The sequence below is a fragment of the Pocillopora damicornis genome, chromosome 5, assembly GCF_964200805.1.
Source record: "Pocillopora damicornis chromosome 5, jaPocDami1.2, whole genome shotgun sequence".
NCBI lineage: Eukaryota > Metazoa > Cnidaria > Anthozoa > Scleractinia > Pocilloporidae > Pocillopora > Pocillopora damicornis.
The window spans coordinates 12,163,153-12,189,680 of NC_142674.1; the positions used below are offsets into that span (position 1 = coordinate 12,163,153).

Genomic DNA, 26,528 nt, shown 5'->3' on the forward strand with positions numbered 1-26,528 from the left:
GTATCAACCTACCAGAAGTTATATTAAAGTTAACATGGCCACCAGGTGGACAATCAGACATGGTTTGATACTACCCTGGTTTAAAGATTTATTGAATGTAACCAAAGAAGGTAAAATTCATAGACCCAATGTTTTGATGCTCCTGTCTAATGCCTTCATCAGGGGTGATCCAAATGCTGCAACAAGAGGTCCTTTTATACCATCACTAATTAGCTGCCTTTTTTTGTGATGAGGTGTAAATAGGCATCAGGTCGTAAACCTACCCACACAGAGAAATAATTTGCTTTGGATTCTCATTACCCTATTTGCCATAAAAAGTCTGTAGCCAAAACTTTACTCAGGAGGGCGGACTGTTTACCGTCTTCACTCAATTCGAAGGCTGAGGAGAGGAAATATGTTTCAAATGTCCAAAAGGCAAACGGCCATACAAAGACTCTTCTCCATAACTACCAAAAACCAGTTACAACTAGTAGCACGCCTGATGAAAGGGAACCAGCGACTGGTTTTGCTGTTATTCCTTACATTCAGGGTGTTATGGAACCCATCAAGAGAATTTTGAATAGCCACAACATTAAAGTTGCTCAAAAATTTTCTGAGACTTTGGGGCATATTTTTGCCAAACCTAAGGATCCTGTCACAAAAGAACAACAAACTGATGCCATTTATTCTATTCCTTGCAATGACTGTGACAACAAACACACTGGAAGACCAAACATCAGCTTGGTACACGTTTGAAAGAACATCAAAAAGCAGCTTTCTTTTGCAAAAAAGAAAATTCAGCTTTATTGGAGCACACATGCCTAACTAACCATACAATTGGGGGGATAATTCTAAAATTACCACCACTAATCGGCGTTACCACCAGCGCCTTTGTTTGGAAGCCTGGCATATTAACTCCACCTGCGCTCCTTTAATGATGATGGCGGCTTACTTCCTGACACCTATTTACACCTTGTCAGAAAGAAAGGTAGCTAATTAGGAATGGTATAACAGGACCTTTTGTTGCAGCGTTTAGATCACCCCTGATGAAGGCACTAGATAGGAGTGTCAAAATGTTGGGTCTATTAATTGTAACTTCTGCAGTTACATTCATTAAATCTTTAACCCAGAGTAGCATCAAACCATGTCCCACCAGAAGTTAATTGGCAGTTAAGTCATCTTGTGATACTGAAAATCTGAATTAACCATCCCATGTAAAGTGGAAATGTCCTACTAAAAGTCAAATTTCATGACACTTAATAAATAATCCTCAACCTGTTCCAAGGCAAGGTTGAAAATGTTGTTCAATCAACTCAATTCAACTCAAATGGAATGACTTGACTCCTGAGTTAGATTGGGTGTGTTTGACATCAGAAACAAAACAAACTAAAGATAACTGCTAGTCATACCTTAAATGAAAAAAACAAACAAACAAACAAGCAAAAAGAAACAACAGTAACACTCTCCACGAGAACTACATGAAAATACATCAAGTCATCAAAATCATTTTGAGAGCAATTTGTCCTTAATTTTTCAAAGACAGCAGACTGCACTGGCCCAAGGGTTCATGCTCATGCATTTTTTCAGTCTTTACACTTACATGTACAATTATTTGTATTTAAGGATACAGGCTTTTTTTTGGTTTTCTCTAAAATTTTGGCTCACAGAAAAAAAAATAAACAAAAAAGCTACACAGTATGCTCCTTTGATTTTATATCTTCAGGATAATTAGGAACAAACAGATACCACACCACTCACACAACTTGAGAAAAGCACAAAGAATGACCAATAGACAAAGGGAAAAAAGAAGAGGAAAAAGAAAAACAAGGCCCAAAGTAAAGCCCAGTCAGAAGAGCAAAACAGAGTAGAAATGGTCACTGACAATAGACTGGAGGAAGATCCTCTAGGTAAGAATTACTTTCTGGAATTATGGATGGGAAATGCACCAGACAAAGTACATTTTTTTACTCCTATCATTGCACAGTACTAAGAGAGTGTTAAATAATTACAAATATGACTTTTGTTAAAGCACTCTTGAGGAGAGCCATTGAGCTGAAAGTATGTTTATAGTGTACCTCTTGAAAGAACTCAGACTGACTGACAGATGGATTGAAAGTTAAATTTTAATCTCTTAAGAAATAATTTGATAGTTCTTCCCTCAATATGTAGGTGTTATAATACTATAGTTGGTTGGCAGAATATTCTTTATGCAAGAATGTGCATTACAATAACATTGCTGTAAGTTTCTTAGTTCTCATATCATACGTAGGATGATGCTCTGAAATTCTCTGTTGAAGTTATGATAAAATCACTTGGGAGAAGTTTTGATTTCAAGAATGGCTGGTTTTTAAGGAGGATGTTATTTAAATGTATTAATTTTAAAAAATTGTTTGTATTTACAAGGGTTCTGGTAAAACACTGGCCTTTGGGATTCCAATTCTCACCCACATCCTTGGCCAGAAGACCAGTCAAGAAGCAGGAGAAACTATAGAAAATGCTACCAAAAATAATGCTACAGAAGCCACAGAAACTGGTACTGGAACATCCAAGCTCAAGAAACCACTCCTGGCGTTGATAATGACACCAACCAGAGAATTGGCTATACAAATAAAAAATCATCTCAAACAGGCTGCAAAACATACATCTTTAGAGGTAAACTTTATGTACTTAAATTGACAATTTGGAAGTTACCTCCACAGTTAGATTCTGTTTTCCATTGTTAGAAACTCAATTATCACTTTATTTTTATTGGCATAAGTCAATTTTGTCTCGATAGCCTTTATTTAATACTATTTTTTTCAGTAGAGCAGAAGGCAAACCTATCTCTTGTTTGGAAAGTGTTTTTTATATTTTCTTTTGGAAACATAAATTTGTAGCCTCAATAAGCTTAAGCAACTTAAATTGACAATGAGTCAGCGCTGACATAAACATAAACCGTACAGGGCGTGTAGTTTTTTTTCCTGGTGGCCACTTGGCTCTTAAATTTTTCAAAGTGGTAGCTAGTTCGAAAAAAGTTGGTCGCCATTTTTAAAGACAAACAAAACCTATTTTTCTCCGCTGTCAGCGTTCTAGATAGACCCTCCAAAATTATGTTTGGAAAAAGATATTTTACGTGCCACAAAGTGGACACTGGGATGGATGATATACAACGTTCAAGCTCACCTGTTTTGGAAACAAACTTAACAAGGAAGTTTGTCGCGGATTTATCTTTACAAATCTTTTTAACTCATTCGCCAATTTGGCGACTAATTTTCAGGATTTGGTCACCAAAGAGAAAAATTTAATCGTATTGGCGCCTGTATTAGGTGCAATTTCACGCCTTTGTGGTATCATATTCTGGGCTGAAATATTTATGTTATCTTCGCCCCTTCATCAGCAAAGTATATAAAAACCCTTTTGTTCAGAGAATTACAATCCTACCCCTTATGATGTACCATTTACCCCCTACCCTCCCCTCCCTTGCCGCCCCTTCTAGTCCTGTTTCAACGTGTATCTTTTATCAGAGAAATACCCAGCAAGCAAAGTCCCTCAAAATTATTTGAATCAATAAACAACTCCTTTTTTTCAAGATTGTTGCTGTGGTTGGAGGAATGGCACCTCAAAAACAACAGAGACTTTTAAACAAGTGTCCTGAGATAATAGTAGCCACCCCGGGAAGACTGTGGGATTTGATTTCCGATGTAAGTACCTCATGTATCATAAGTTGTACTGATTCACTTTCTTTTAGAGATCTGAAACAGTCGACACACACTTGTACATGTAGGTATGTTTCTCTTGAGATCGGTTGACCTGTGTAGTTTTTAGCATAAAGTTGGATTTCCAATGTCGCGTAAGTTTTTCCGTTCGTAAAACGCCGTAAAAATAATAAGCACAGCTGTAAGCATTTTCCACTGCTATGTAAACATCATTACCTGGCGTGTTTTTTTTCTTTCTTTTTTTTCCAATAACCAACAGTCAAATTGGAGTGTAGCCTCTTTATATCAAATGGATGATTCTAGAGATATCTGCTCGCGGCGTTTAATTTCAGGGGGAAGAGCATGTCTGCCGTTTGGAGCACTTGAGATATCTTGTAATTGACGAGGCAGACAGAATGGTGGAGCAAGGCCACTTTCAAGAATTGTCTTCAATATTGGAGCTCATTCATAGAAAGAGGTACATACCACATCTACATTTATATTAGCAATGGACTTCAATTTCCATTGAAACTTTAATTTTTTCAGGCTTCTCTTTCTGAAATGGTTTTCTTGACAGCCAACCTGTAAGCTGAGGTAAATGACTCTCTTTTTATAAAATTTTAACTTTAGTGTTTCTTTTTCGCAGTGATAATGATGAAGATGAGGGAACTGCAAAGCGAAGACATCTACAGAAGTTTATATTCTCTGCAACTTTAACTCTTCCAAAGTCGTTTAAGAGGAAAGGAAAAGAAAAGAAGATCACAAGTGAAGAAGGCTTAGGTAAATCACGGCACATTTGACTCAGAGTAATAGAAGCTAGAGATGGCATCAACGTATTTTATCAGCTATTACTGAAGGAATGAAATGATTTAAATTATCCATCATTTAAAACCCGAAAATTTGCGGCTTTATCAAGTGTGTCCAAGCTTTTATTGTGTTGCTTTTGCTTTTGTCTTTGTTATTTAACATCACAAGAACCGTTAGTTAAACATGATTGAGTTGATCGGCTTGTGTTCTTCCGTTAACAGCAACACTCTTTGCATTCTACATTTTTAGTGTCGCTGATGGACAAAGTTGGGCTGCAGAAGAACAGTTGTAAAATTATCGATGTCACCAACAAGAGAGGAACCGTAGAAACCCTGACAGAAGCAAAGATCTCATGTGCAATTGAAGAGAAGGTTTGTAATTGTTGAGCTGACAAGGAAGCGAAACACTTCAAGATCCAGGATACACTTTTTACTACTTTTTATTATTGTTTTGAGCCAAATGCATCTACATGTACACCGCACTGTCTAGTAACATGATCCACGGAGCCACAGAGGTGTACCAAGTGAAATAGAAGGAGAACTACGAAACATACAGTTGTTGTAAAAATCACCTCATTCAGATTTATTTTGAATTTTCTTTCTAGGACCTATATCTCTACTATTTCCTTTCCCGGTACCCAGGCCGTACTTTGGTTTTCTCCAACACCGTGGACTGTGTGAGGAGACTGGGCTCTTTGTTTAGGATACTGGACTTTGACCCGTGGGTTCTTCACGCCAGCATGCAACAAAGGCAAAGATTAAAGAATTTAGACAGGTCGGGTGAAAACTGATTGAAATGGAAAATACAAAAAACAATGAAACAAACAAAAAGAAGAAAAAAAACCAAGAACAAAAATAACCACGAAATAAAGGAAAAAAAACAGCAAAACAGATCAAAGCAACAATTAGGAACCTAATTTTGTAGATAATGTGCTTTTTCCTGTTGCGTCTTTCACGTTCTTTATTCTGCAACTTGCTTTGCGCAAAACACGAGGCGACACGCGTGTTATGTGGCCTTGGATCAGGATCATCCTGATCTTATTACTATTTTTTTTTCATCAAAACAGTGAGTTTAGTTTACGACCTGACTGACCTATTAAACCCATCCTGATTGACAATGGAATTTCCTTTATATATAGACTATAACTGGATCGCCTTGACTGATTAAAACCCGCCCCTCTCCCCCCTCAGAGAATATTTAAAGCTAGATAGGACTTACACCAGCAAATAAAATTTTAGCTGATTTTTTTTCTTGCCTGTTAGATTTAAGAAAAGTGCGAGTGGCTTACTTCTGGCTACAGATGTGGCCGCGAGAGGTTTGGACATACCAGCTGTAGAGCATGTAATTCACTATCAAGTCCCGAAGGACCCTGATGTAAGTACGTGTAAGTATGTGTGTACGGTTGGTTAGCTTGTGTCGGTGGTTAGCCTGTGCCGTAGGCGGGAACGGAAGCGATTGCTTTTTGGCGGCAGTGCTTTCATTCTCCGCGAAACTCTAACTTGACAAAAGGCTTTGGGGGGCACGCTGCTTCAACCGACCATGCGTTGACCAGTGGGCTACAAGTCTCAACTGTAAGAGAAGCTCAACCAGAATGTGGATTGCAAAGTTCGAACGCAGTTGACGCCCGAATTCTTTCTCTAAATTTATGTTATTGTATCTCTTTACTTCTTTTTAAAACTTCATTTTCTAAATCTTTGTTTTGTTTCCGATTTGTGTATATGTGTGAGGTTCACCTACCGAAATCAAAACAATTCATTTCAGTTAATGATTTTTGATTTAGAAAAAAAATTGACTCTGTTCTCCAAATGCAATTTATATGGAAGGATCAGTTTTTTATCGTTTATCGTCCTCAGTTGTATCTCGTTTAATAATGAACTGTTGTGTAATGATGTAACCACAATGTAACTATATAAACTTTAGCGCAACCACCTCATGTGATCCTCCGTTCCTAAATTATTTCTCTGTGTTCGTTAACAGCTTTACATTCACCGCAGTGGACGGACAGCTAGAGCAAGCAAGGAAGGTCTGAGTGTCGTTCTTGTTGGCCCAGAAGAAATGGGATCATACAAGAAAATTATGAAGGCACTTAATGGAGGTGATGTGTCTTTATTATCTCCAACGTATCTCTTTAACAGTTAAACTCTAAAAGTTTATTTGGAAATCTCTCTCAGTTTAAGGTGCCATTCGTCTAAATTTCCTTTTTAGTTAGATAAATCTTTACGCCTCAACGTTAGTATGCATATTTTCCATGCATACTGTTCTTTATATATTTCTTAAGGTGTTGACATGGAGATTTCGTGTAACAATCAAGAGCTTCTTTAATTGGTGATCATTTCCCCTATTCTCGTGACTTTAAAGAGAACCTGCAGTTTTAAAACAAATACTGGTAAAAGGGCTCAAAATATATCAACTCAAGATATCTGGTCCTTAAAACCATACTGAGCCCGAATACAATTTAACCCTTTACACCCTTAAAAATCAGTTTACATTTTCTCCACACCATTTTCCATGAATTTTCTATGGAACTAACAAAGAGAATTTGTTTAACAATCAAGAGTTTCTTTAGATGGTCGTTCCCTTTATTCTCGTGACCTTTATGTTTGATTCAGGAGTGATGCTGTCAGAAGAAACTAGATGCCAGTCATTAATAGGCGTTTAAGGGTTAACTTACAGTCTCTCGTGTCGTTCGTTTGTTTGTTTTATTTTTTTTCATATTTGTTTTCTTGATTTTATTCTTTTTAAAATTTTGTGTTGCAGGAAACGAGCTAGACTCCTTTCCAGTTGATGTGTCTTTTATGTCCTCCATTAGGAAAAGAATTTCTCTCGCCAAGCAAATTGACAAAGAAGAACACAAGTAGGTGAAGATGAAAAAAAAAAAAAAGAAAGAAAGAAAGGAAAAGAGAAATATGGCAATTATCTTTTGGTTAGCCCTTCGTTTTTTGTTTTGTTTGTTTGTCTTTTCGTGTAAGAAAAAGGCCCAAATTGATAATCGAGCTCGACAGCTCAGCATTTTTCGCACAAAGAATTGTTTACGCAGTTACGGATGTTCTCTCCTTCATTCTCAATTCCTTCCAACCCTCCCCCCCTCCCCTCCCTTTCTCTTTGTCTAAACTCCCCCTTTAATGAAAGCCATCGAACCATATTCACAGATTTAGGCGCAAAAAGTCAAGTAATGACTGGATACTTGCCTCTGCCAAAGCCATGGACATTGAAGTTGACGAAGATTTGTATCTTTTTCGATGAGATGATTCATTCATTTACATGCACATTCTTCGCTCCTGTGTGCTATCACAAGGTCTGGGACTAACTAGACTACCAGCCTCAACATCAGTCTTAGGTGGTTTGGGCTTGAATGCATTTATTGTCAGAAAACATTTCAACGGAACGGGCGGAACTGGTGTTCTGGAACTTTACTGTCTTGAAGGTTTGATGTCACATTTTATAAACTGTCCTGTTCAGTTTATTTTCCTTAAAAGAGTTTTTTACAGACTGGAAGATCTCGGAGATCAGGGAGAAAGGAAAGAGCGACAAGTAAAGTTGAAGCAATTGAAAGGTAATCAACCTTTAGTTAAGGCAGACAATGGTTGTACTGACAGTCCCACCAAAAATAATGGATCTTACAGGCTGATAATATCTTAGTGCAATCAAAATAGGTTACATTTGGCTTGTAGTATTAGGGTGGGGTGAGGATTATTGTTCCCATGGTTCTTACGTTTGAGTTCTATGTGAAAGGAAAGCATGAAAAGATAGTGAACAGTCTTGATTTCCAGCCTTGTGTGGGTTAGCGTTAGCTTAGCCTGAGTCGAGTGCTCCTTTCATTTATTGGTAAATTTTTTTATAGAATCTATATCAGTGCCGTTTTATTTTACAGCGGAACTTACTGGTTTGCTGAAGACACCTCTGATTCCTGCTGGTTTTAGTGGAAAGTACCCGACTAAAACTGGATCCCTTATAATGCCAGGGATCAAAGGTATTAAGTGAATAGAGAAACAAGAGTATTTTGAGGGACAAAATGATGTGTTGCTAAACACATCGTTTTGTGATCTTTAGTGAGAGTATTATTAGTGATTTAACAGAGCTAGTGTCAACTGAGGCTCCTTTTATTTTGTTTTGTTTGTTTGTTTGTTTGTTTGTTTGTTTGTCTTTTATCTTCTCTTTTCCTGCTGCCATCCTCTGGTTTTCTGGTCCACATGTTTTTTTTTAATGAGATAACTGCTTTTTTCCATTCCTAGTCATGTGCCAATTGTTTAAATGTTCGTCTTATTTCGGTATTCACAGCCGACACGAATTTAGAAGATAATGAAAAAGTGGCTGTTGAAGATGTAAGAAGAAAGAAAAGAAACAAGAAAAGCAAAACGTAACTTGCATTCTTCAAACGAGGTCGACAACTGATCGTGAAAGAAGAAGGGAGATTAAAAACACGAAATGGAGAAAGATTCTTACTTGTAACAACTGGACTGGACGAGAAAGAGTTGATTTGAGCAAGGTTGACCAGTCAGTGGCAGAATAAACTAAAATCTCGTCTCAAAGTCTTTGACCCCGATGCTATATGGATACAATGTAACTTGAAGCAATGGCGTTCTTTAATCTTCGGGACACCACCCTTCAGACTCGCGGTAAAATACGACTGGATAAAGCAACTAGTCACAGTCTGACAACACATGTCCACTTTGTGCATTTTCTTGATTTATGACTTGAATTGATTTACAGATTTTTTTGTTCTTTACTCAGTGGCCCGAATTTAGTTAGTTAGGGTTGTTTCAGTCACATATTGCCGTTGGTCATATGAAGGTTTCAAGAATGGGTCGGAAAGGAGCTGAAAACGCTGTTTTAAAGGGAAATTATTTTTCACATGCTTGACAAATGTTGTCCACAAGCCTTTCGCTTGTTCATATATATAAAAATAAAACATTTTTTAAAAAAATGTAGATGTGTAGTAAGCAGGAGATTCAGTGGCGTTACTTGAGGAGACGTGAAGAATAACCCTTTTCTAATAAATAAGTCATCTACTGAGAACTCACTCCAAGTCTCGTTCACACTAAACTTCCCTTGAATCTTTGCCGTTTAGTTTATGCGTGAATGTTTTTTTGCTATCAATGCAATGAGAATATGTTACTATGTAAGTGTGAGCTATTTCTCTTCGAACGCAATTTGCATTGTCATGGTAAAGTGCATCTTTTCGTTCTGTTTTGTTTTGTTTCTTTTGGAGGCTCTACTTCCTCCATTCTGTCGAGTGCAGGCCAGGTCTCATTTCCCAAACAGTTACCGGGTAGCGCGAAGGTTTTTTAGGACATGTTTAACAAACGGCATCCGAAAAGAAGAGAAAAGTGCGAAAATGAGAGGCAACTAGATCTCTACACAATTCTTCATTTTAACACTTGCACATCAAGGCGGTAAAAATCTACACTTTCTATCATAATAATTATATTTTTGTATTATATTATCATGCGAGCCAAATGCTGCATGAAGACAAAAAAGGTTAAGTCAACCCTTGATTTAGTGGATCACGTTCTGCAGAGTCGTAATCCATCGATATGAATTCAATTAATTTGGTCTGCAGGTAGCTAGACTTGTAATGAGCTTGCAAATGTCACAACTTGAATATAGTAAAACCTATGAAAAGTTAACAATAATCCTCACACAGAACTTGTAAACTGGTATTATAACATAGCTAGTAAATTTGTCTAATCAAATTCAATTGCGCGAGCGTGCTTCATATTCCTATTGTGCACGCTTATGACGTCAGCAAACAAATCCCTCGCGAAAAAAATTTTCCATCGGGTTGAAAATGTTAAAGAAATTGGTTCATACATCAGCTGTGCGTTCATCGAGATATGAAACACTTGGGAAGTTTGGAGAGCACCCAAGAAGCTAGAGTTGTTCTCGGCTACGCCTCGAGTAACTCTTACGCATCTTTCGTGCTCTCCAAACTTTCCGCGCGCTTCGTATCTCGATGAACGCACGCTGATGTATGAACCAATTGTTTAATGTTCTCTTACTTGAACAATCGGGTCTCTTATAGGCAGTTTAGTTACACTTCTTCATTATTCTTGCTAGCAAATAAGATTCTCGATAAAGGTTAAGTTATCATTCTCTTAAATGCGGCACGGAATTTCTTCTTAAGGTATATCAGGAGCCACGGGTTAACAACTATGTTTACATGTCCACATCAATAGCATAACAGCACAAAATTATATGGCAACGATTCACGCACACTGAAGTCAATGGCCAAAATCATATGATACGCATGCGCTGGAAGCCAGCAAAGTGCAAAGGCAACAACGACAGCAATCGACCGTAACTTGACGCTTGGTAGCATGGGCCCGAGTTGTTGCGCGATTGTTGATGGCAATGGCAGTTTGTCCCTGTGCAGTGTGTGACAGACGTGTCCATAGAGACTGCACATGGTAACTCGGGGCAACAAGTAGATGGTGACTACGATGTAAAGAAAGATACCTCTCAAAGCTGCTTGAGTCTCGCCAAACTGAGTAAACTTTAATTCTATCCTGGAGTTCTTAACTTTGATTGTGATCAGCCATGGAGTCATCAGACACATTGAGGTGATCCAAATTGTGGGAACCAAGATCTTTCTGTTCCCAAAGCGAGGGAACGTTTTCATGGGAAGACAATTCCGAAGAAGAAGTCTAAAGCCACGCCTGTTAGAGAGAAGAGGGACGCTGTGACCGCCACGAAGAAAACAAACATGATGAGCTTGGCAAGGAGTTCACCAATTGTTCCATCGATCCACAGATTGTCTGAAAAGATGAGTTCCATCGACTGAGGCATGACAACAGCTGTTACGAGCAGGTCGGCCACAGCGAGGTTGACTTACATGAAGCTTGTTAATCTTCTTGTTTCTGGCCTCTTGTACAGAATATAGATCACCAAAATGTTTCCAACTAAGGCCATTGAAATGATTGCAGTGTATAAGATGGCGAAGGTGAGTTTAATTCTTGATGGATACGAGAATGGAGGCTGCACCGTGGAGCCTGAAGAGAATGAGGTGCCATGGTTAAAGAAAAAAATAGAGGAAATAGGTCTGCAACGCGCGCGTACACCGAAAGGCGACATAGATAGTGACAGCATGCAATAATAATTATCGGAAAAACATCCGTTAAACCCAGGCTTTCTCCATCAATGAAGAGTGCATCACTTCTGTCACAAGGGGATATGCACTTAATTGATGGAAAATGTCAAAGCTGTTTGTGCTGTGCGTTTTTCACAAGTATTGCAGCAGCAACAATGGTAGCTTTAGCTATTTTTAGGACACTTTCAGGCGCCATTTGTGAAGGTGGCTTTCCTACTGTTATCAGCCTACGAGGACGTCAACATTTTTGGATCTGTAGCTTCCTAGTCTCTACTGTTTGAAGAAGTCAGCATAAAATATCTGAATACTTTGTTGACGGGATAAGCTCAGCTCTAAAAAAGCTGAGTCTTTATTTCACGCAACGTTGTGTTCTTTGAATATTGGGTCTGCCAGGAAAAAAGTGAATTTGTCAAAATTACAAAAATCTAGATGTTCAGCACAAAACGGCGCAGTTCAGCCGGCTTGCTTAACAGCCTCTTTCATTTTCTTTTTTGTTGTTGTTTGTTTTTGTCTTGTTTTGTTTTTGTTGTTTTTTATTGGTGAAAAATGTGCTGCACTTCTTTTCAGAACTAAAATTGTGTCAATCGGTTATTTCGATCATGAGGGGAAAAATCTGAGATTCGAGCTCAGTTAGAGAAATGATAATGGAAAATAAAAACTTAGCTAAGAAATCTTACTCCTAGGGAAGGCATTTGCCACCCAAATTATCGAATGATGGAAGCGCAAATTTTGTGTCAACCTTTTTTTCGTCATCTAAGCTATTTTGAAAGATGGTTTCGGCGGATTTATCGCATAACGAGAGAAATAGATGATGAAAATCACCTGGGCAATAAAAATAATTAAAAAAGAATCAAATTGACAAATAAAACGCAATGCTTTAGCTTCCCTTGTGCTATTGAAAACCCAGTTTGACGTGGTGAAATTCGTTCCTAAAAGGGAAAACTAAGATTTGTAACTGCTTCCGTTGAAGCTAAGTGTTACCGCTTCCGAGGAAAGCTGCGAAATATTTTCTGGTTAGGTTGACGATCCATGATTAGTTCTTTTTAGACAGAAAATTATAGTTAGCGTTTCAGTTCAAGATAAGACCCCGTGTTATCAAGATCGTTTTTGAATAGAAGACAAGTTAGACTGTAATCCTCGATAAAGTAATCAAGACCCGCGAACGTTGGTAAACAATAACTTGTTTTGTGATTATGTTATCTAGCTCGTAGTCGTTACTCAAAGCGAAATTTATCGCTCGTTTTTACCTTTCTTTTGGTTCCTTTAACTGCCACGTGCTGGTTTCCAAAATCGAGATTATTCTTAAGCTATGACCACAATACTTAGGTGATTTCTTTACGTAATAATTTCAGTTGACCGCTTTGATATAATAACGCCCCAAGGAATAGGAAAAGGAATAAAGAAAGAAAAGATCCTATTTGGTTTGGTGTTTATCGCATGCGCGTGTATCAACCCAAGAATCGAATTTGCAACTCTAGCTTGAAAAGAAACATTTATTGATATTGATTCAATTATAATCCCGTAGATGCAAGAGTTCGCATTCCACGTTTACATCTCGTCCCTTCGGCTGCTAACATGGCTAAAGCATGATCACTTAATTACAACGACGTTTGCCCGTAGAGGGCTTTAAATAACAAAAAGAGTCTCAACTGATTTCAACTTCACACTTCCTCTGAAGAAGAAAAGATTCTCTATGTTCGAAAATTTTCTCATCAGGAAATAACAACAAAGGTCCCCAGCTGCTTGAAGATACCGCTGGTTAGCATGCGTTTTATCGCAAGTTGAGAGAACGTCGTCCCCAGGTTCCAGACCACGCCAATTTTTCCCTTCCCTCCCCACCCCCCGGACTGTTCTCTTAATCCCCTTGAAGAAACCGTCTTCTACAGCCAGTGCTGAAGAGTTTTATTACAGTTTTTTTCGTAATGAGGGGATAGAAAATAAACTATAACAAGAAATAATAAAAAAAGTTTCGATTGTCTTTAGCCGGCATAGTATTATATCAGAGGAGAGATAAATCGGGGAGATATATGCCATGGTCAGTCAATCTGGATTGAAACACTTCAGCAATTCAGCAGTACAGTGGATCAGAACATTGATAACAGGGGCACTTAAAACTTATCCTTCTGTTGCATCTTGAAATGATCGAATCAGTTAAAAAATATTGCCCCCAGTGTATTTTATAACAGCGAAACATCGACAAATCCTAACTGACTCCTTTGTTATCATGATGACAAACTCGAAGGTTCCCCTTGACAAGCACACAGTTCTAAACAGACCGATAAAGCATGCGTCAAAGACGCGGCCAGCCATAGCTTCGTCCGTATGTGTGAAAAGTTGAGAGTGTGGATATCTCATTTGGTGATATACATGAAGATGCCATTTCATAGATGCGACCAGCGCTTAAGACTGATGACGTCATCCAAAAGCTTAATGAGGATACGGAATGGTTTCAATCTCAACTGACTTGGTAATCAATAAAAAGTCAGAAGATAAGCCTCTAATCTTTTTATTGCAGATATTAAATAGAGTGTTTTACATTATGTTAAATACAACTTGTTGTGTTTGGATAGCGTACAAAATTAAACGCTTATCCGTGCTCTCATTTCGCCCGGTTTTTAAACAAGCACTCCATTTACCATAGCAAAACAGTATGAACCCTTTACATGGCGTTTTCTTTCTCATACGAATCCAAAGCACTTAATTTGAATTAACACACTCTATTAAGACGGTTCTCTCCGTTTATGACAAAAGCATTTGAAACTAGCAGCAAAACGGTAAATGTCAATAACAATGCTCTCGCTTGTTTTCAAAGAAAGATAACTTGAAAGTTAAACAAATCACTAGAAGTGATGAAATAAGTAATTTAAAGAAGATACTTCGTTAAGTGATAAGTGCTAGTTAATACCACACGACTAATTCATTACCAAACTACAAAATTTTACCAAATTTCATATCGCCGTTAGGAGATCTCTTACTAGGTCTGCCACAAACAAATTTAGTAAATGGTTTCACAATAAAACAATGAAAAGCTCGCCAAGTACATCTATCGGCATAAACGAGCCGTTTTTCAAGTAGGTTGTTTTTTGCTTGTTTCTTTCTTTCTCTTCTGATTTAATCTATTACGGAAGTTTATTTCATATCTATCCAATATTCCTTATTCTTACACCGATTAAACTATTTATTATAGGCATTCTTTAAGAATTAATTAATTAGTTTCTTGTACTTTTATTATTATCATTTTGTCAATCAAGGACAAAGCTTTCACATGTTCTTCTAATAATTATAGGGAGAGAAATTTAACCAACACAAACCTACACTTAGTTTAGCACCGAGAAGTGACGATTATGTACCCTAACGACGGTCACTGGCCCATTTTCCCAATCTCTTAGCTGAGGTCTTCTTTGCAACTTCCTCACTTGGTCCTGCATCTTCATCTCCGAGATCTTCAACCCTGGAGTATTTTGCCTTGTCATAAGCGCCCATGTCAAGAAGTTCCAAATATGTCTTAAAAGAAAGTAACAAACGAGGGTTACACATTAGCCGCAGAGCGTTACAACACAGTAAAGTCAAGCTGAAAAGTGCGATCACTTCCCCGGCATACTGAGAATCTCTTTGGGCTAAAGTCGCGGATATACTAAGTGCGTTTCTTATTTCCTCCCTGAAAATAGAGAAGTTGCAAGTAGGTGGGTAGAACTGAGCAGATTTATGCCCTGGGGACGATCACAACCGCCGTAAATATCAGAGGCAGCCAACGAGTGGAAATGCTTGTAAATGGCCAGACGGGCTGGAAAATGTCTCTTACCAGAATTATGAATGGTTTCAGCCGAAGCTTTTATGGAGCGAATGGAAATAAAGCCAAAGCTACCAAGTATTGTTCCTAACACATGGGGGCAAGGTAAGAAGTTTGGAAAGTTTTCGAGTCTTTAAAATGCATAAAATATTGGGAAGTTGTCAATTCTAGTAACGAACCTCTTCACGAATGTATGTGTCCATTCTTTGTCGCAGGTTTTCAAAAGGAGGACGGAAGTCAGGGTTACGATTCCAGCACCTTTTCATGATATCATACCTGAAATTTAACAATGATGGTCTACTCTTAACTACCTTTTTATGGATTGTGCAAAGAATACCAAAAAGGTCCTCCTACAGGAACCTTTTTTATTGAAAATAGTGTAGGCAATAGTTCAGGTTTGTCCTTTTATTGAAAATAGTGTAGGCAATAATTCAGGTTTGTCCTTTTATTGAAAATAGTGTAGGCAATAGTTCAGGTTTGTCCTTTTATTGAAAGTAGTGTAGGCAATAGTTCAGGTTTGTCCTTTTATTGAAAATAGTGTAGGCAATAATTCAGGTTTGTCCTTTTATTGAAAATAGTGTAGGCAATAGTTCAGGTTTGTCCTTTTATTGAAAATAGTGTAGGCAATAATTCAGGTTTGCCCTTTTATTGAAAATAGTGTAGGCAATAATTCAGGTTTGTCCTTTTATTGAAAATAGTGTAGGCAATAGTTCAGGTTTGTCCTTTTATTGAAAATAGTGTAGGCAATAATTCAGGTTTGTCCTTTTATTGAAAATAGTGTAGGCAATAATTCAGGTTTGTCCTTTTATTGAAAATAGTGTAGGCAATAGTTCAGGTTTGTCCTTTTATTGAAAATAGTGTAGGCAATAATTCAGGTTTGTCCTTTTATTGAAAATAGTGTAGGCAATGGTTCAAGTTTGTTGTGAGACGTCGAACATATCGCACTCCTTCACTCGCTCTGATTATTTTCAAATACATTTTGATGTCATAATTGTCCAAGCCGTATCTCAGTTGAATGCGGTATGCTCCTGGTTCACATTCACATAACGGAAAGTTACTGATATGATTGTAGTCTAATTGCTTTATTGCAAAGATTTCGGCAATGAGAACGATAAATGTGTCGTCTTGGATCTTAGGTTATTTTAGGAACACGTTAGTATTATGCTAAAAAAGTGCAACTCACAGTTTGTTATCAACATGATCGGGCTTTGGCATCTGATATCCCTTTGTGACCTCTGCAACCACCATGCCTTCTGACCATCCGTCGTACGGAATTCCTCCTGTCAATGCACAAGGACAAGTGCATGTCGCATTTCCAAATATATCAACCCTAAAGTAACCGACAGTTCTCGGTGACACTGTCTCAAGGTTACACAATGTGATCGGAAACCATGATCATGGTCAAGTGTGACACGACAAGAGGTCATGGGTTCAAATCCCGTAGAGGTCCGAATTTTTTTTTCAGGCTTTATTTTCACTACTGCTTAAGTAGTGTTCATTACTGCGAAGATCACTTTCATTCACGTATTTATCCGCAGTTCAAACATATGACTTTCATATATCTTTAGCCGTTTAAAAATAGCATTACTTCTATATAGCGCTTGGACATTGCTGTTCTAAGCGTTAAATGTATTGATTGAACATAGCTTGGCTTACCAAGGGTAACTATCTCATACAGGACGATTCCATAGGACCACCTGACGAGAGCATATCAGAAATATTCTATAGTTAATCGCTGAGTGAATTTTAGACGTGAAATAATAAAGAAAAATCTAAAGGTAATCAGTTCGTTAGGTTGGTGGATTAATATGCATATCTATACATACACATCACTCAAGGTGGAAAGTCCAGCAAGTTCTCCCAGCAGAATCTCTGGTGCAGTCCATTTGATTGGCAAACATCCCTGGAAAACAACCAATAAACGTTTGCCTTACAAAACTTATGTCCCTTTTTTTCAAAGCCATCTTTAAAAAAATATGAAGCTACATAACGTAAACATGTTAAAATGTGAAAAGAAAGCTACATTTGTCATTCCCTTATAAGTCAATCCAATGTTAGCCTTCGTAAAGTTGTCACGGAAAACAGAAAACGTAACTCCTTTCACAGGGCTTTCTACAAAAAACGCTAGTGAAATTGACATATCCTGATACCCAGGCCAGAGTACTTATTCTGTTAATTTCTAACTCTGCTTTGTTTTGCTTTTTTCTTGTAAGTAAAAGTGAGCTATGAAACCCTGTTGGTAGTCGAGGTACATTTACTTTATGCAGAGAATATGTTGACGCTTCCAACTTTTTTCCAGAAAACACCGCACTAAAGCAACCAAAAAAGTTTTTTCTACCTTTTTGGCATTTCCATGGCCGTACTTGAAACTTTGATATGCCATACCAAAGTCCGTCACTTTGCAAACATAGTTGTTATCGAGGAGAATGTTTCGAGCCGCCAGGTCACGATGGATGATCTATCAGAAGATTAGGAGCCGGAATATAAGAGTTAAGAAACGGTAGGTTTATATAATACAGCTGTGAATTAAACGTCTGGGTATGTTCGAACAATAAAGGGGCTGAAACTAAGGCAGCTTTACATAATGATTTAATGCTGACAAAACTAAGATTTCTTCTTTCTTTATCAAAAAAAAAATTGACTTTTTTACAACAGCGAAATTAACGATAATGATAACAATGATAACGATAATAGTAATAACTATGCTGATAATCATAATAAAATAAAATTTAGAAATGGTAAGCCAACGGAGGACCCGTTGTGTTCCAAGAAAGAAAAAGACGAGATGGTTTTCTCTTTACCTCTGTTTTCTTCTACAGATTTTTAGGGAGTTCCATTTTTCCCTTTGTTTTGTTTTGTTTTTAAGTGTCGCAATAAGGTTTTATATACATATATATATTTATATATGTATTTATATGTAGTGCAGATTATTTATACGACGCGCCACTAGCCCAAATGAACCATCAGCGCATACTCGATCTTTGACAGCTGCATGAGTTTGTCTTTTCTTTTTTTAGCCTAATTCTATACCATTCCAGGTAATAAGAGCTAGGATTTTTTGAGGCTCGGCAACCGAATTATTATGAACCTTACTCTCGTCTCTTGGCTCATTTTGTTGACATCTGCAGTGACCTGCTAATGTCAACAAAAAGTATTATGGTTAAAAAAAACTTAGAGATTTCTCTAATGTAAAAGCACTCAAAAATGTTGGCCAAAATCTGAGCTGTTGAAAAATGAAAAGTTTAAATCTCTGAAAGATTCTTTCTGAGTTAGAATTGACACGTGACAAGTATTCCACTTACACCTCGCGTTCCAAGGAACACCATACCGGCGGCTATTTGTTTGGCAAACAGCACAAGATCGTAGTTGGTCAAATTCTGAGCTCTTCCCTCACCAAGATAATACCGATCCCTCACTCCTCGGCATTTTCTCAGGTAACCAAGTAGGTCACCACATGGCAAGTACTCCATGATGAGTATGGGATGAACTTAAGTGACATTAAAAAAGAGAAAAAGCAAATAAATCCTATGTCAAGGCTCCTTACCGTATATCAAAGATAAAATTCCTGATAGCTCTCGTCATAAAGCAGTTTAGCTTACACGAAGGACTCATTCTTTTAGGATCTACTTTCATCAGAATTTACTTTCAAATATTTGCTACAAGTTAAAGGGAGAAATTAAGCTGGTTAGCTCCGTTCACGAGATTTCAAGCTATCCGACCGAGACCTTAATGAACTCTCGTTGGATACATGCTTTCGAAGAAAAACAGTCTGGTTGCCAAACCGAAAAAAGACAAACTTGGCTCCATTAACATACCAGTTACGGAACTCATGTTAAGAGGTCCCAAGAGAGTTCATTCAGCATTTGAAGTATCGTTAATAAAATATACCTAGAAAAGATGTTGTACGCTTAGTACTTACTTTGTGTCGTAACGCAGCCCATGAACTTTACAATGTTTGGCGGAACGTTTTCACCGATAAGTTTACCCAGCTCAATTTCTGTCATCAAACATTTCCTTCCATCCTCTCCAGCAGTGGCTAAAACAAAAGTATACATTAATGGAGACACGTTCTGATTAATACATTTGTTCTATGCAAGTTCAAGCCAGAAAGAATCCGGTTGAGCTACAAACCTTACTTTTTCTTATTACCATTTGAATGATAATTTTCGAAGATAGCAGATTGCCCAACTCACCTCTCCCCCAAGCTAGCAGATTGCCCAACTCACCCCCCCAAGCTAGCAGATTGCCCAACTCACCCCCCCACCCCCTAGTGACCTATGCCATACCTGTGACCTTTTATATTTCTTGATGGAAACAAGAACTATTGCAGCATTACTGCAATGCCAGGATCACTTTTATTGCCAAACTGGTTGATTATCTTGTATGTTTGTTTGTCCTCCCTCCCCCCACCCCCGCCTTTTGTTTCTTTTTTCCTGCGCGTAACCTTGAGTGAAGAAGAGGAAAGTGTGCGTTGGTCAAGAAGTAATTTTGGACCACCTTTGCCCCTCCCCCCCCTGCCTCTTTCCAAATAAAACATTTCTATAATCACCCCTGAGATCAACATATGTTGAGAACAAGAACAAATCAAGAACAAATCGAAGGAGACTTACGCGTGAAACATTTAGCGGCTACTGTTCGATTTCCAGGTTGTCCATTTGGTGAACTCAGGAGAGCTCTCCACACGGCTCCAAACGCCCCTCGTCCAATGACGTCTTGAAGCAGGACACGGTTCACCGCAACCTCCCACTCATCTACCTCTGCATTCAATGGCTCCATCTGAATTGCCTCCTCTTGGTCAGGACTAAATATTGGAAATTAACATTGTATAATTTGTATACTTTCAGGTTCAAAACAAAGAAAAGTGATAAAAAGAAAAGAGAGATCAGAAGGAAAAAAATTGATTGGGGAGATAATCTCTCTTGCCGATAGTGGGAAATCAATGTTTTTACTAAACCAGAAGCATAAATTATTACAAAACATATCAGTAATTATTGTTATTTGAATACACTTTGTCGATCGCATGAAGTTCAACAATAGCTTCGTCGTTTGTTAAAATTAAACAAGAAACAGTTGGTTTTAAAATCAGAAAATTTTACGTGCATTTCAACGCATAAATCTATAAATTAATCAAACCGAGAATAGGTAGAAGATACTATTGAAATAAAAAAAAATTAAACAAACGAGCTAATGAAGCCGATTCTAACAGCGCTTGATGAATGTTAATAATGCATCATAAACACGATAAATGTAAAGTCACTGCGATATGATTTTTGTCATCGTCATCATGCAAGGTGGTGACCCATGAGGAAGGTAATGCCGGGTGTTTTTTTTTTTGATGAATTTGATGAATAAAAGGTGAAATAGTTGACTTACAGAGCCATAGCTGCAATTCCAAATAACGAAATGAAGGAGATAAAGAAGATAAAAGTTTGTATTAATTTATCAAATCGAATATTCTTAAAGAATTTTTCTGTAATGGCACTAATATTAAATTTGCATAAATTAGGAGGGACGTGCTATGTGCTGAATTTAGAATTATTATCAAACACCGTTAACAGTAATGGAAATTATAATGATGATACCATATACAGACGTGAAAAAAATCTACAATTAGCATTTTTTTGGCCGCACGCGAGTAATTCTTATAAAAATATTTCTACTCTAAGACTCTTAGCTTAGTGTCCCATCATTCCCCTTCCCCCCAGTAGACATGCAAAATAAGTTTAAATATTTCCTTCTTTTACTTTCAGACAAAGAAATCTGAAATAACAAAGAAAAATGGACGTCACCTGTCCTTCGACGCTTGCAGAAATACCAGGCAAGCGAAATGACAATCGCTGCCGCCACTGATCCACCAATGTAATACCACAAAGTGTTGAAACTTTGCACTTGCTTTGCTAATTGTGTAAGATAGATAAATGACCATTAGACAAATCTCGACGGTAGTAAAAGTACTAATAAACTTCAAGTTCTTCGAAATAGCTTTGGAATAGCTTGGCACATTATTTAACCTGTGATTGACACCTGCTCTTAAAAACGAAAGACCTGAATTTCATAGAGCGATGCAAGGAAATTTCATGTAATGGGTCAGGTGACCCATATTTGTTTCGTATTTAATTAAAAAATAGTTTTAATCTATTTGGAAATGTATTTTTTAATCGGTAAAGTTGTATGTTTTTTTTTAAGACACAACGGTAACACCAGCTTACCTTTGACGTTTATTTTTACAAAGGAACGGGCAACAAAACCGAGCTTGTTACGTGCCTCACAAGAATACACACCACTGTCCTCCTTCACAACTCCAGTTATAGCAAATGTACTCTTTTCGTCATCGAATCGTGTATCAATCTTTGCCCTTTCGGGTACTGAGTCTCCATCTTTTTTCCAAGTTACATTTATTGTTTCTTCGTTGACGTGGCAGGTCAATGTGAGGTTGTCTCCTGCTGTGAGTGCCGGATAATGACCTGGAACAATTTGAGCTAAGGCTTTTCCTACGTTAAGAAAAAAGCAATTGATTAAAATCATGGTCCACGTTCGTCACTTTCCTCGTCAGCATCATTTCAGTGTCAGCGTCATGTCATCGTCATCGCCATGGTTATCGTCGGCGTCGTCTTCACGGTCAGCGTCATCATCATCATTATCGTCATTAACATTAAACTTACCGTAAACACGCAGAGTTGCAGAGGAACTAGTTGTATTTGCTTTATTTTTCGCTTCACACTTGTAAGTCCCTTCCATCCCTTTTTTAACGCTTAAAAGTTTCAGGAATGATTCTCCTTCGTAACTGTATTGATTGATACCAGATGACAGGTCAGCATTATTAAAAACCCAGACTAATGTTGGTGTTGGCACACCTGAGGCTCGACAACTAAAGTTCACAGAGTTTCCTTCGGTAACAGACTGGTTTATCGGAGGCTCTATAATCTGTGGAGATACTTCAATTTAAAAAAATCCAAAGTTAATAAGGTTTGTGTAGTCCAGTTTAACTCCATTTATCCAATCCTTGATAAAACGACGAAACAACAACAACGACAAAAAATCAAAACAAAAAACGCGATGTTCAAGTCTATTTTTGACCAACGTCAATTTTTTTCGAAGGTTTTCGTCGCTTTCAGCATAAAAATATATCGTTTGCCCTGAAGTTGTCCTAGTTGTCCCAATAAAATTAATCCTTTTCTTGATAGTTGTTGAGTGTGACGTTAAAAAAAACATATGTTCAATGACAATCAGTTTCCTTTTTTTAGCAGTATATATTGAATTGGAAAAGTTATTAGGCTATGATGATCAAAACAATGTAAAACATTTGTATTCTGAAATCGAAAAAAAAAAAAAAAGGAAATCTGTCATTTGACGTTTCCAAATTGTCCGTTTTAATATGAGTTCACGGATAAAAATGTTAAAGTGGACCCCAGAATTTGCAATTCCTTAATAGCAGAAGGTGTTTTAAATTATTTCTTTGGTCACGGATTCACCTTCAATAACAATCTGGGTGTGTGTAAGTCAGAATCAACTGTACGTGATCAGGTACCCTTTTCTAGAAGAAAAGGGTACTAATGTTGGTAATTTGAAGCAAGTTATATGAATGTTCATTTAAAATCTCTTTCCAACTTCAATCCTTAATATTTAGGTAATGATTCACTCAAAGCCTAGTTGATGAACTACCTTTAACACTAATGAAAATGTATCATAAGATCATGACTCCTTAGTTCCTTGTTCATCGATATTTTTAAAGGAAAAGGATGAAAAGCGAAAGAAAAAAATAGGTCTATTTAAATTTGGCTTAAGCTTAAAAACAAACGCTTTGTTAAGTTACAAGTTTGATAAATGACATAAACTACAATATAGAGTTTACCAGTGACATCGATCCAGAAGGAAGAGTTTGCTTTTCCATAATCATTTTCAGCAGTACATTCATAATAGCCTTTATCTTCAAACGTCACTTGTCCAATAACTAAGGTGTTGTTTTTATTAAGTAGCACTCCATCCTTGGTCCAGTTGACATATACTTGTGGGTCACCTCTCAAATAACACTCTTTTTCAAATGTGGAGTTCAATGCAATGGTGAGATTTCTAAACTCATCACTAACACGGGGTGGAACTGCAAAGTAAGCAAATAAATACAAATTGCAAAATTAGAAGTCACCCAACGCCCCCCTCCTCTCCCCCCCTCTCCCCCCTCTTCCCCCCCTCCCCACCCACAAAAAGAAAAACAATAAATTTAAACAAATTAACAACTAGCAATTTAAAAAGAAGAAAACGATGAACTATTTTTGGATCGTATCAAACAAATTCTTCCAAAAACCATGTTAGTCAGGCTATATTACTAGCTTAGCCATGAAACCATAATATTTTTAGAGCAGGAACAAAAGAACAAGTGTAAGGACTTTCCAGTTCTTCGCAATAAATAACTAATCAAGTTGTGTAAAGAATTACTGTACACTTGACGAACACACCTTTTACAGAAATGTCAATGTCTTTGGTGTCAAAGCCTGCTGCATTCTCTGCCTTACAAGTGTACCGTCCTTCGTCCTCCTTTGTTATCTCAGAAAAGAAGAGAGACAAACTCTGTCCTTGCAATGTATTATTCTTGAGCCATGTGATCTGAGGTTCAGGCCGACCCTCCACAACTTTGCACGTCAAGTTCACACTGTTTCCTTCTATGATGAGATTGCTTGCTCCAGAAATATCCACTTTTGGTCGAACTAGGAGGTAAATAAATAACATGTCCTTGGAAAATCGGAGGTATTCCAATATCATTTACACAGAACACATTAAACGCCATAACTTAACATAATGAACATTTGATAATGACACTTGCGCTTCGTATTGAGGTCTACATACTCCTATTATCTCGGACCAGTTTACGAAAGACAGAAGGCGCAGCCATGGAGAGTATGGTCTACCCTGTTATTGCTATAGAGTTTTAGGAGCATTCGATAACCTTATCACCCTATAATCGTGGTTCGCGAAAACGCTGATAGTTTGCTACAGCATTTGAAGAACCGAAAGCATTCCATTCACTTCACTGATGTTATAAATAGTAACAAGTCACTCGCCATCCATGGGCCTGCATCTTTAAAACAAGAGTCCGAGGTCTAAAAGATTCCCCGTGAGTAATGCGAAGTTTACATCAGCGGAACATGCAGTCCCATGCAAGTAATGGTTAAACGAGTGATATGGCAGATCGAGAAACGACATGCTTAGACAAAGGCCTCTGCAGTTTCAGAAGACACCTGGAAACCACCATTTCTGGACTGAAGTAGAGTACATTGATTGTGATCCTATTATTATACACGCAGGGTAAAAGAGGCCATCCACGTAAGATTTCGCATGTTACAACATAAATTGAACATTGGGGTAGACATCCCGGAAACATGGATGCGGACCACAAGAAACAAAAAACATAATAACTTTGCGACAGTGGACTCAGAAAGAACATTTAGTCAAAGTGTGGCAATCGAGGCCTGTGTGGGATTCTAGCCAATCACAGTCAAACAGAGTGTTCATAAGGTCATGCATATCTACCGACCTTATAACACGAAAAAGACACAATATGCAGTCAAAAAGTCACAATCCACATCCAAAGTAACTTAATGGCGAGATAAACGATTATAATGCATTCAGAAATTGAATTCGTCACCATGACCAACTGAAGTCGTTTTAAGCACATTACCAGCTTGAAAAGAAACTATAAGCTTCATCAAAGGGCACTTACTCTGAGTTCTGACGATGATACTACATTGTTGATAAATAACTTAAGTATAATTTCTTTTAACAGGACACCCTACTCTAAAACAACCGTAATCAACAAACATATTCACGATAAAATGTCGCCTCGCATGGCTGCGGATATGAACAGCGAAAAGGTTTTGAAACTGAGTAAATTAAATTCATTACATTTGAAGAACTGACTTTATGACTTTCTATATATTATCTCATTGGTCACTCACTTATAACTGTCACTACTATGTTTTTATCTCTGCTTGTGACCCTCTGTGGTCCTTTACTTTGTTTCATGGTACAAGTGAATGTTCCATTGTCTTCAGGCTTTACAAAACCAATACGCAGGCTGCCGTTGGATACTTAAGTGAATCGTTTCGGGTCTAAGGACTTTCTTCCTTTCTTACTCCAAGAAATCTGTGGACTCGGTGTTCCATCAGCACTACAGCTTATAATGCCAGACGTGTACGCAATAAAGGTTTGTTGGTCCAACGTCTTTTGAGTAAATCTTGCTGTTGAAAGCAGTAATGAAAAGCACCAATATCATAGCTATACTGTTGAAAATTCAGAAGTGTACTTGTCTTACATGGCATTGTCCTGCATGTTAAGCCTATTTCTACAAGATAAAAAGATGCGTTTTCATACCATTAATGTAGACAATGTAATATTGAACATATTCCAATCTCTGGCATTCATATATTCCTCCATCAGATAGCTGCACGTCATCAATGAACAGATCGCCATTGTCTTCAGCCCTGATCCTTTCAGAAGTAGAGTTTGTTATTTCAAGCTTTTGCCTATTAATGACCCACCTAGCATGAGTGGTCTTATTGTGTATAGAACAATGAAGCTTTTCTCTGCTACCAATATCAAAATAGAGTTCATCTCTTTTCAACACTTTCTGGTTTTCTGCAAAAAAAATAGTTCAGTTTAGATGATTTTATCAAAATAAATCAAATTTTTTGTACTTAACACTACAAGAAGAGATAGAAAAGTTGAATATATTTACCTGTGCTAAAGCTTAAATTGAGAAATGTTTTTAACAATGTCGTATTTTAAACTTAGTTACAATACTCCAAACAAAATCAAGTTAGCCATTAGGTAACCCTTAACTGAAGTCAGGTGATCTTATGAGCAGTCATATCACCCTCATGAAAGTCATGTACACCCTAACTAACATCATTTCACCTCAAGACCAAGTTGAATCATCTATAAGGAGGATAAGCTCTTAAAGAAACTGTGGCGTCGCGTCGGTGGGGGAGTATAACACCCGCCATGAAGAAGGGCTAACGCTCGAAATTTAGCTTTGAAACTCTTTACGGGGGCAAATATATATTATCAACTCGGTTGATAAAATCAAAATCATCTCAGTCATTTTAAGTCGACTCATGTTACCCTTAAACCAAGTCATGTCACCCTTAACCCTAACCCTCCACTTTAGAAGGTCAGTGGGAAGAAGAAAGACAATCAC

The 26,528-nt window shown here is 37.6% G+C and overlaps 2 protein-coding genes and 2 pseudogenes across 5 annotated transcripts in view; 2 read left to right on the plus strand and 2 right to left on the minus strand.

Moving 5' to 3' along the window:
- The window catches only part of LOC149045293 (uncharacterized), a 43,140-nt gene extending 38,687 nt beyond the window's left edge, over window positions 1-4,453 (plus strand). The window contains exons 2-4 of the mRNA XM_089205885.1: window positions 3,549-3,659; window positions 4,007-4,131; window positions 4,300-4,453. Of these exons, the coding sequence (XP_089062011.1) occupies window positions 3,549-3,659; window positions 4,007-4,131; window positions 4,300-4,453 (390 nt within the window). The remainder of the gene's footprint in view (window positions 1-3,548; window positions 3,660-4,006; window positions 4,132-4,299) is intronic.
- Window positions 4,454-4,700: 247 nt separating this feature from the next.
- On the plus strand, window positions 4,701-10,158 carry LOC149045299 (ATP-dependent RNA helicase DDX24-like). 3 transcript variants are annotated; one of them, XM_089208162.1, is made up of 6 exons: window positions 4,701-4,831; window positions 5,065-5,834; window positions 6,438-6,555; window positions 7,218-7,314; window positions 7,610-8,430; window positions 8,739-10,158. In XM_089208162.1, exons 3-5 carry the CDS (start codon window positions 6,516-6,518, stop codon window positions 7,701-7,703), a joined length of 231 nt encoding a protein of 76 aa, XP_089064288.1. In that variant the 5' UTR covers window positions 4,701-4,831; window positions 5,065-5,834; window positions 6,438-6,515; the 3' UTR covers window positions 7,704-8,430; window positions 8,739-10,158. The 3 variants fall into 3 exon arrangements, with proteins under 3 accessions (XP_089064288.1, XP_089064287.1, XP_089064289.1); XM_089208163.1 differs by lacking the exon at window positions 4,701-4,831 and having other exon boundaries at window positions 5,769-5,844; XM_089208161.1 differs by lacking the exons at window positions 6,438-6,555; window positions 7,218-7,314; window positions 7,610-8,430; window positions 8,739-10,158 and having other exon boundaries at window positions 4,707-4,831; window positions 5,065-5,775.
- A 333-nt stretch (window positions 10,159-10,491) lies between these two features.
- On the minus strand, window positions 10,492-11,531 carry LOC149045300 (QRFP-like peptide receptor; annotated as a pseudogene).
- A 2,508-nt stretch (window positions 11,532-14,039) lies between these two features.
- LOC149045301 (fibroblast growth factor receptor 2-like) lies at window positions 14,040-26,468 on the minus strand (annotated as a pseudogene). The gene is made up of 17 exons (XR_016186473.1): window positions 26,453-26,468; window positions 25,703-25,966; window positions 25,288-25,569; window positions 23,791-24,039; window positions 23,190-23,435; window positions 22,000-22,272; window positions 21,547-21,828; window positions 21,127-21,234; window positions 19,948-20,138; window positions 19,257-19,373; window positions 18,640-18,824; window positions 17,676-17,795; window positions 17,164-17,240; window positions 16,994-17,034; window positions 16,521-16,617; window positions 15,517-15,613; window positions 14,040-15,051 (listed from the first exon to the last, which is right to left on the minus strand). The product of XR_016186473.1 is annotated as a fibroblast growth factor receptor 2-like (transcript).
- Between the last annotated feature and the right edge of the window lie 60 nt (window positions 26,469-26,528).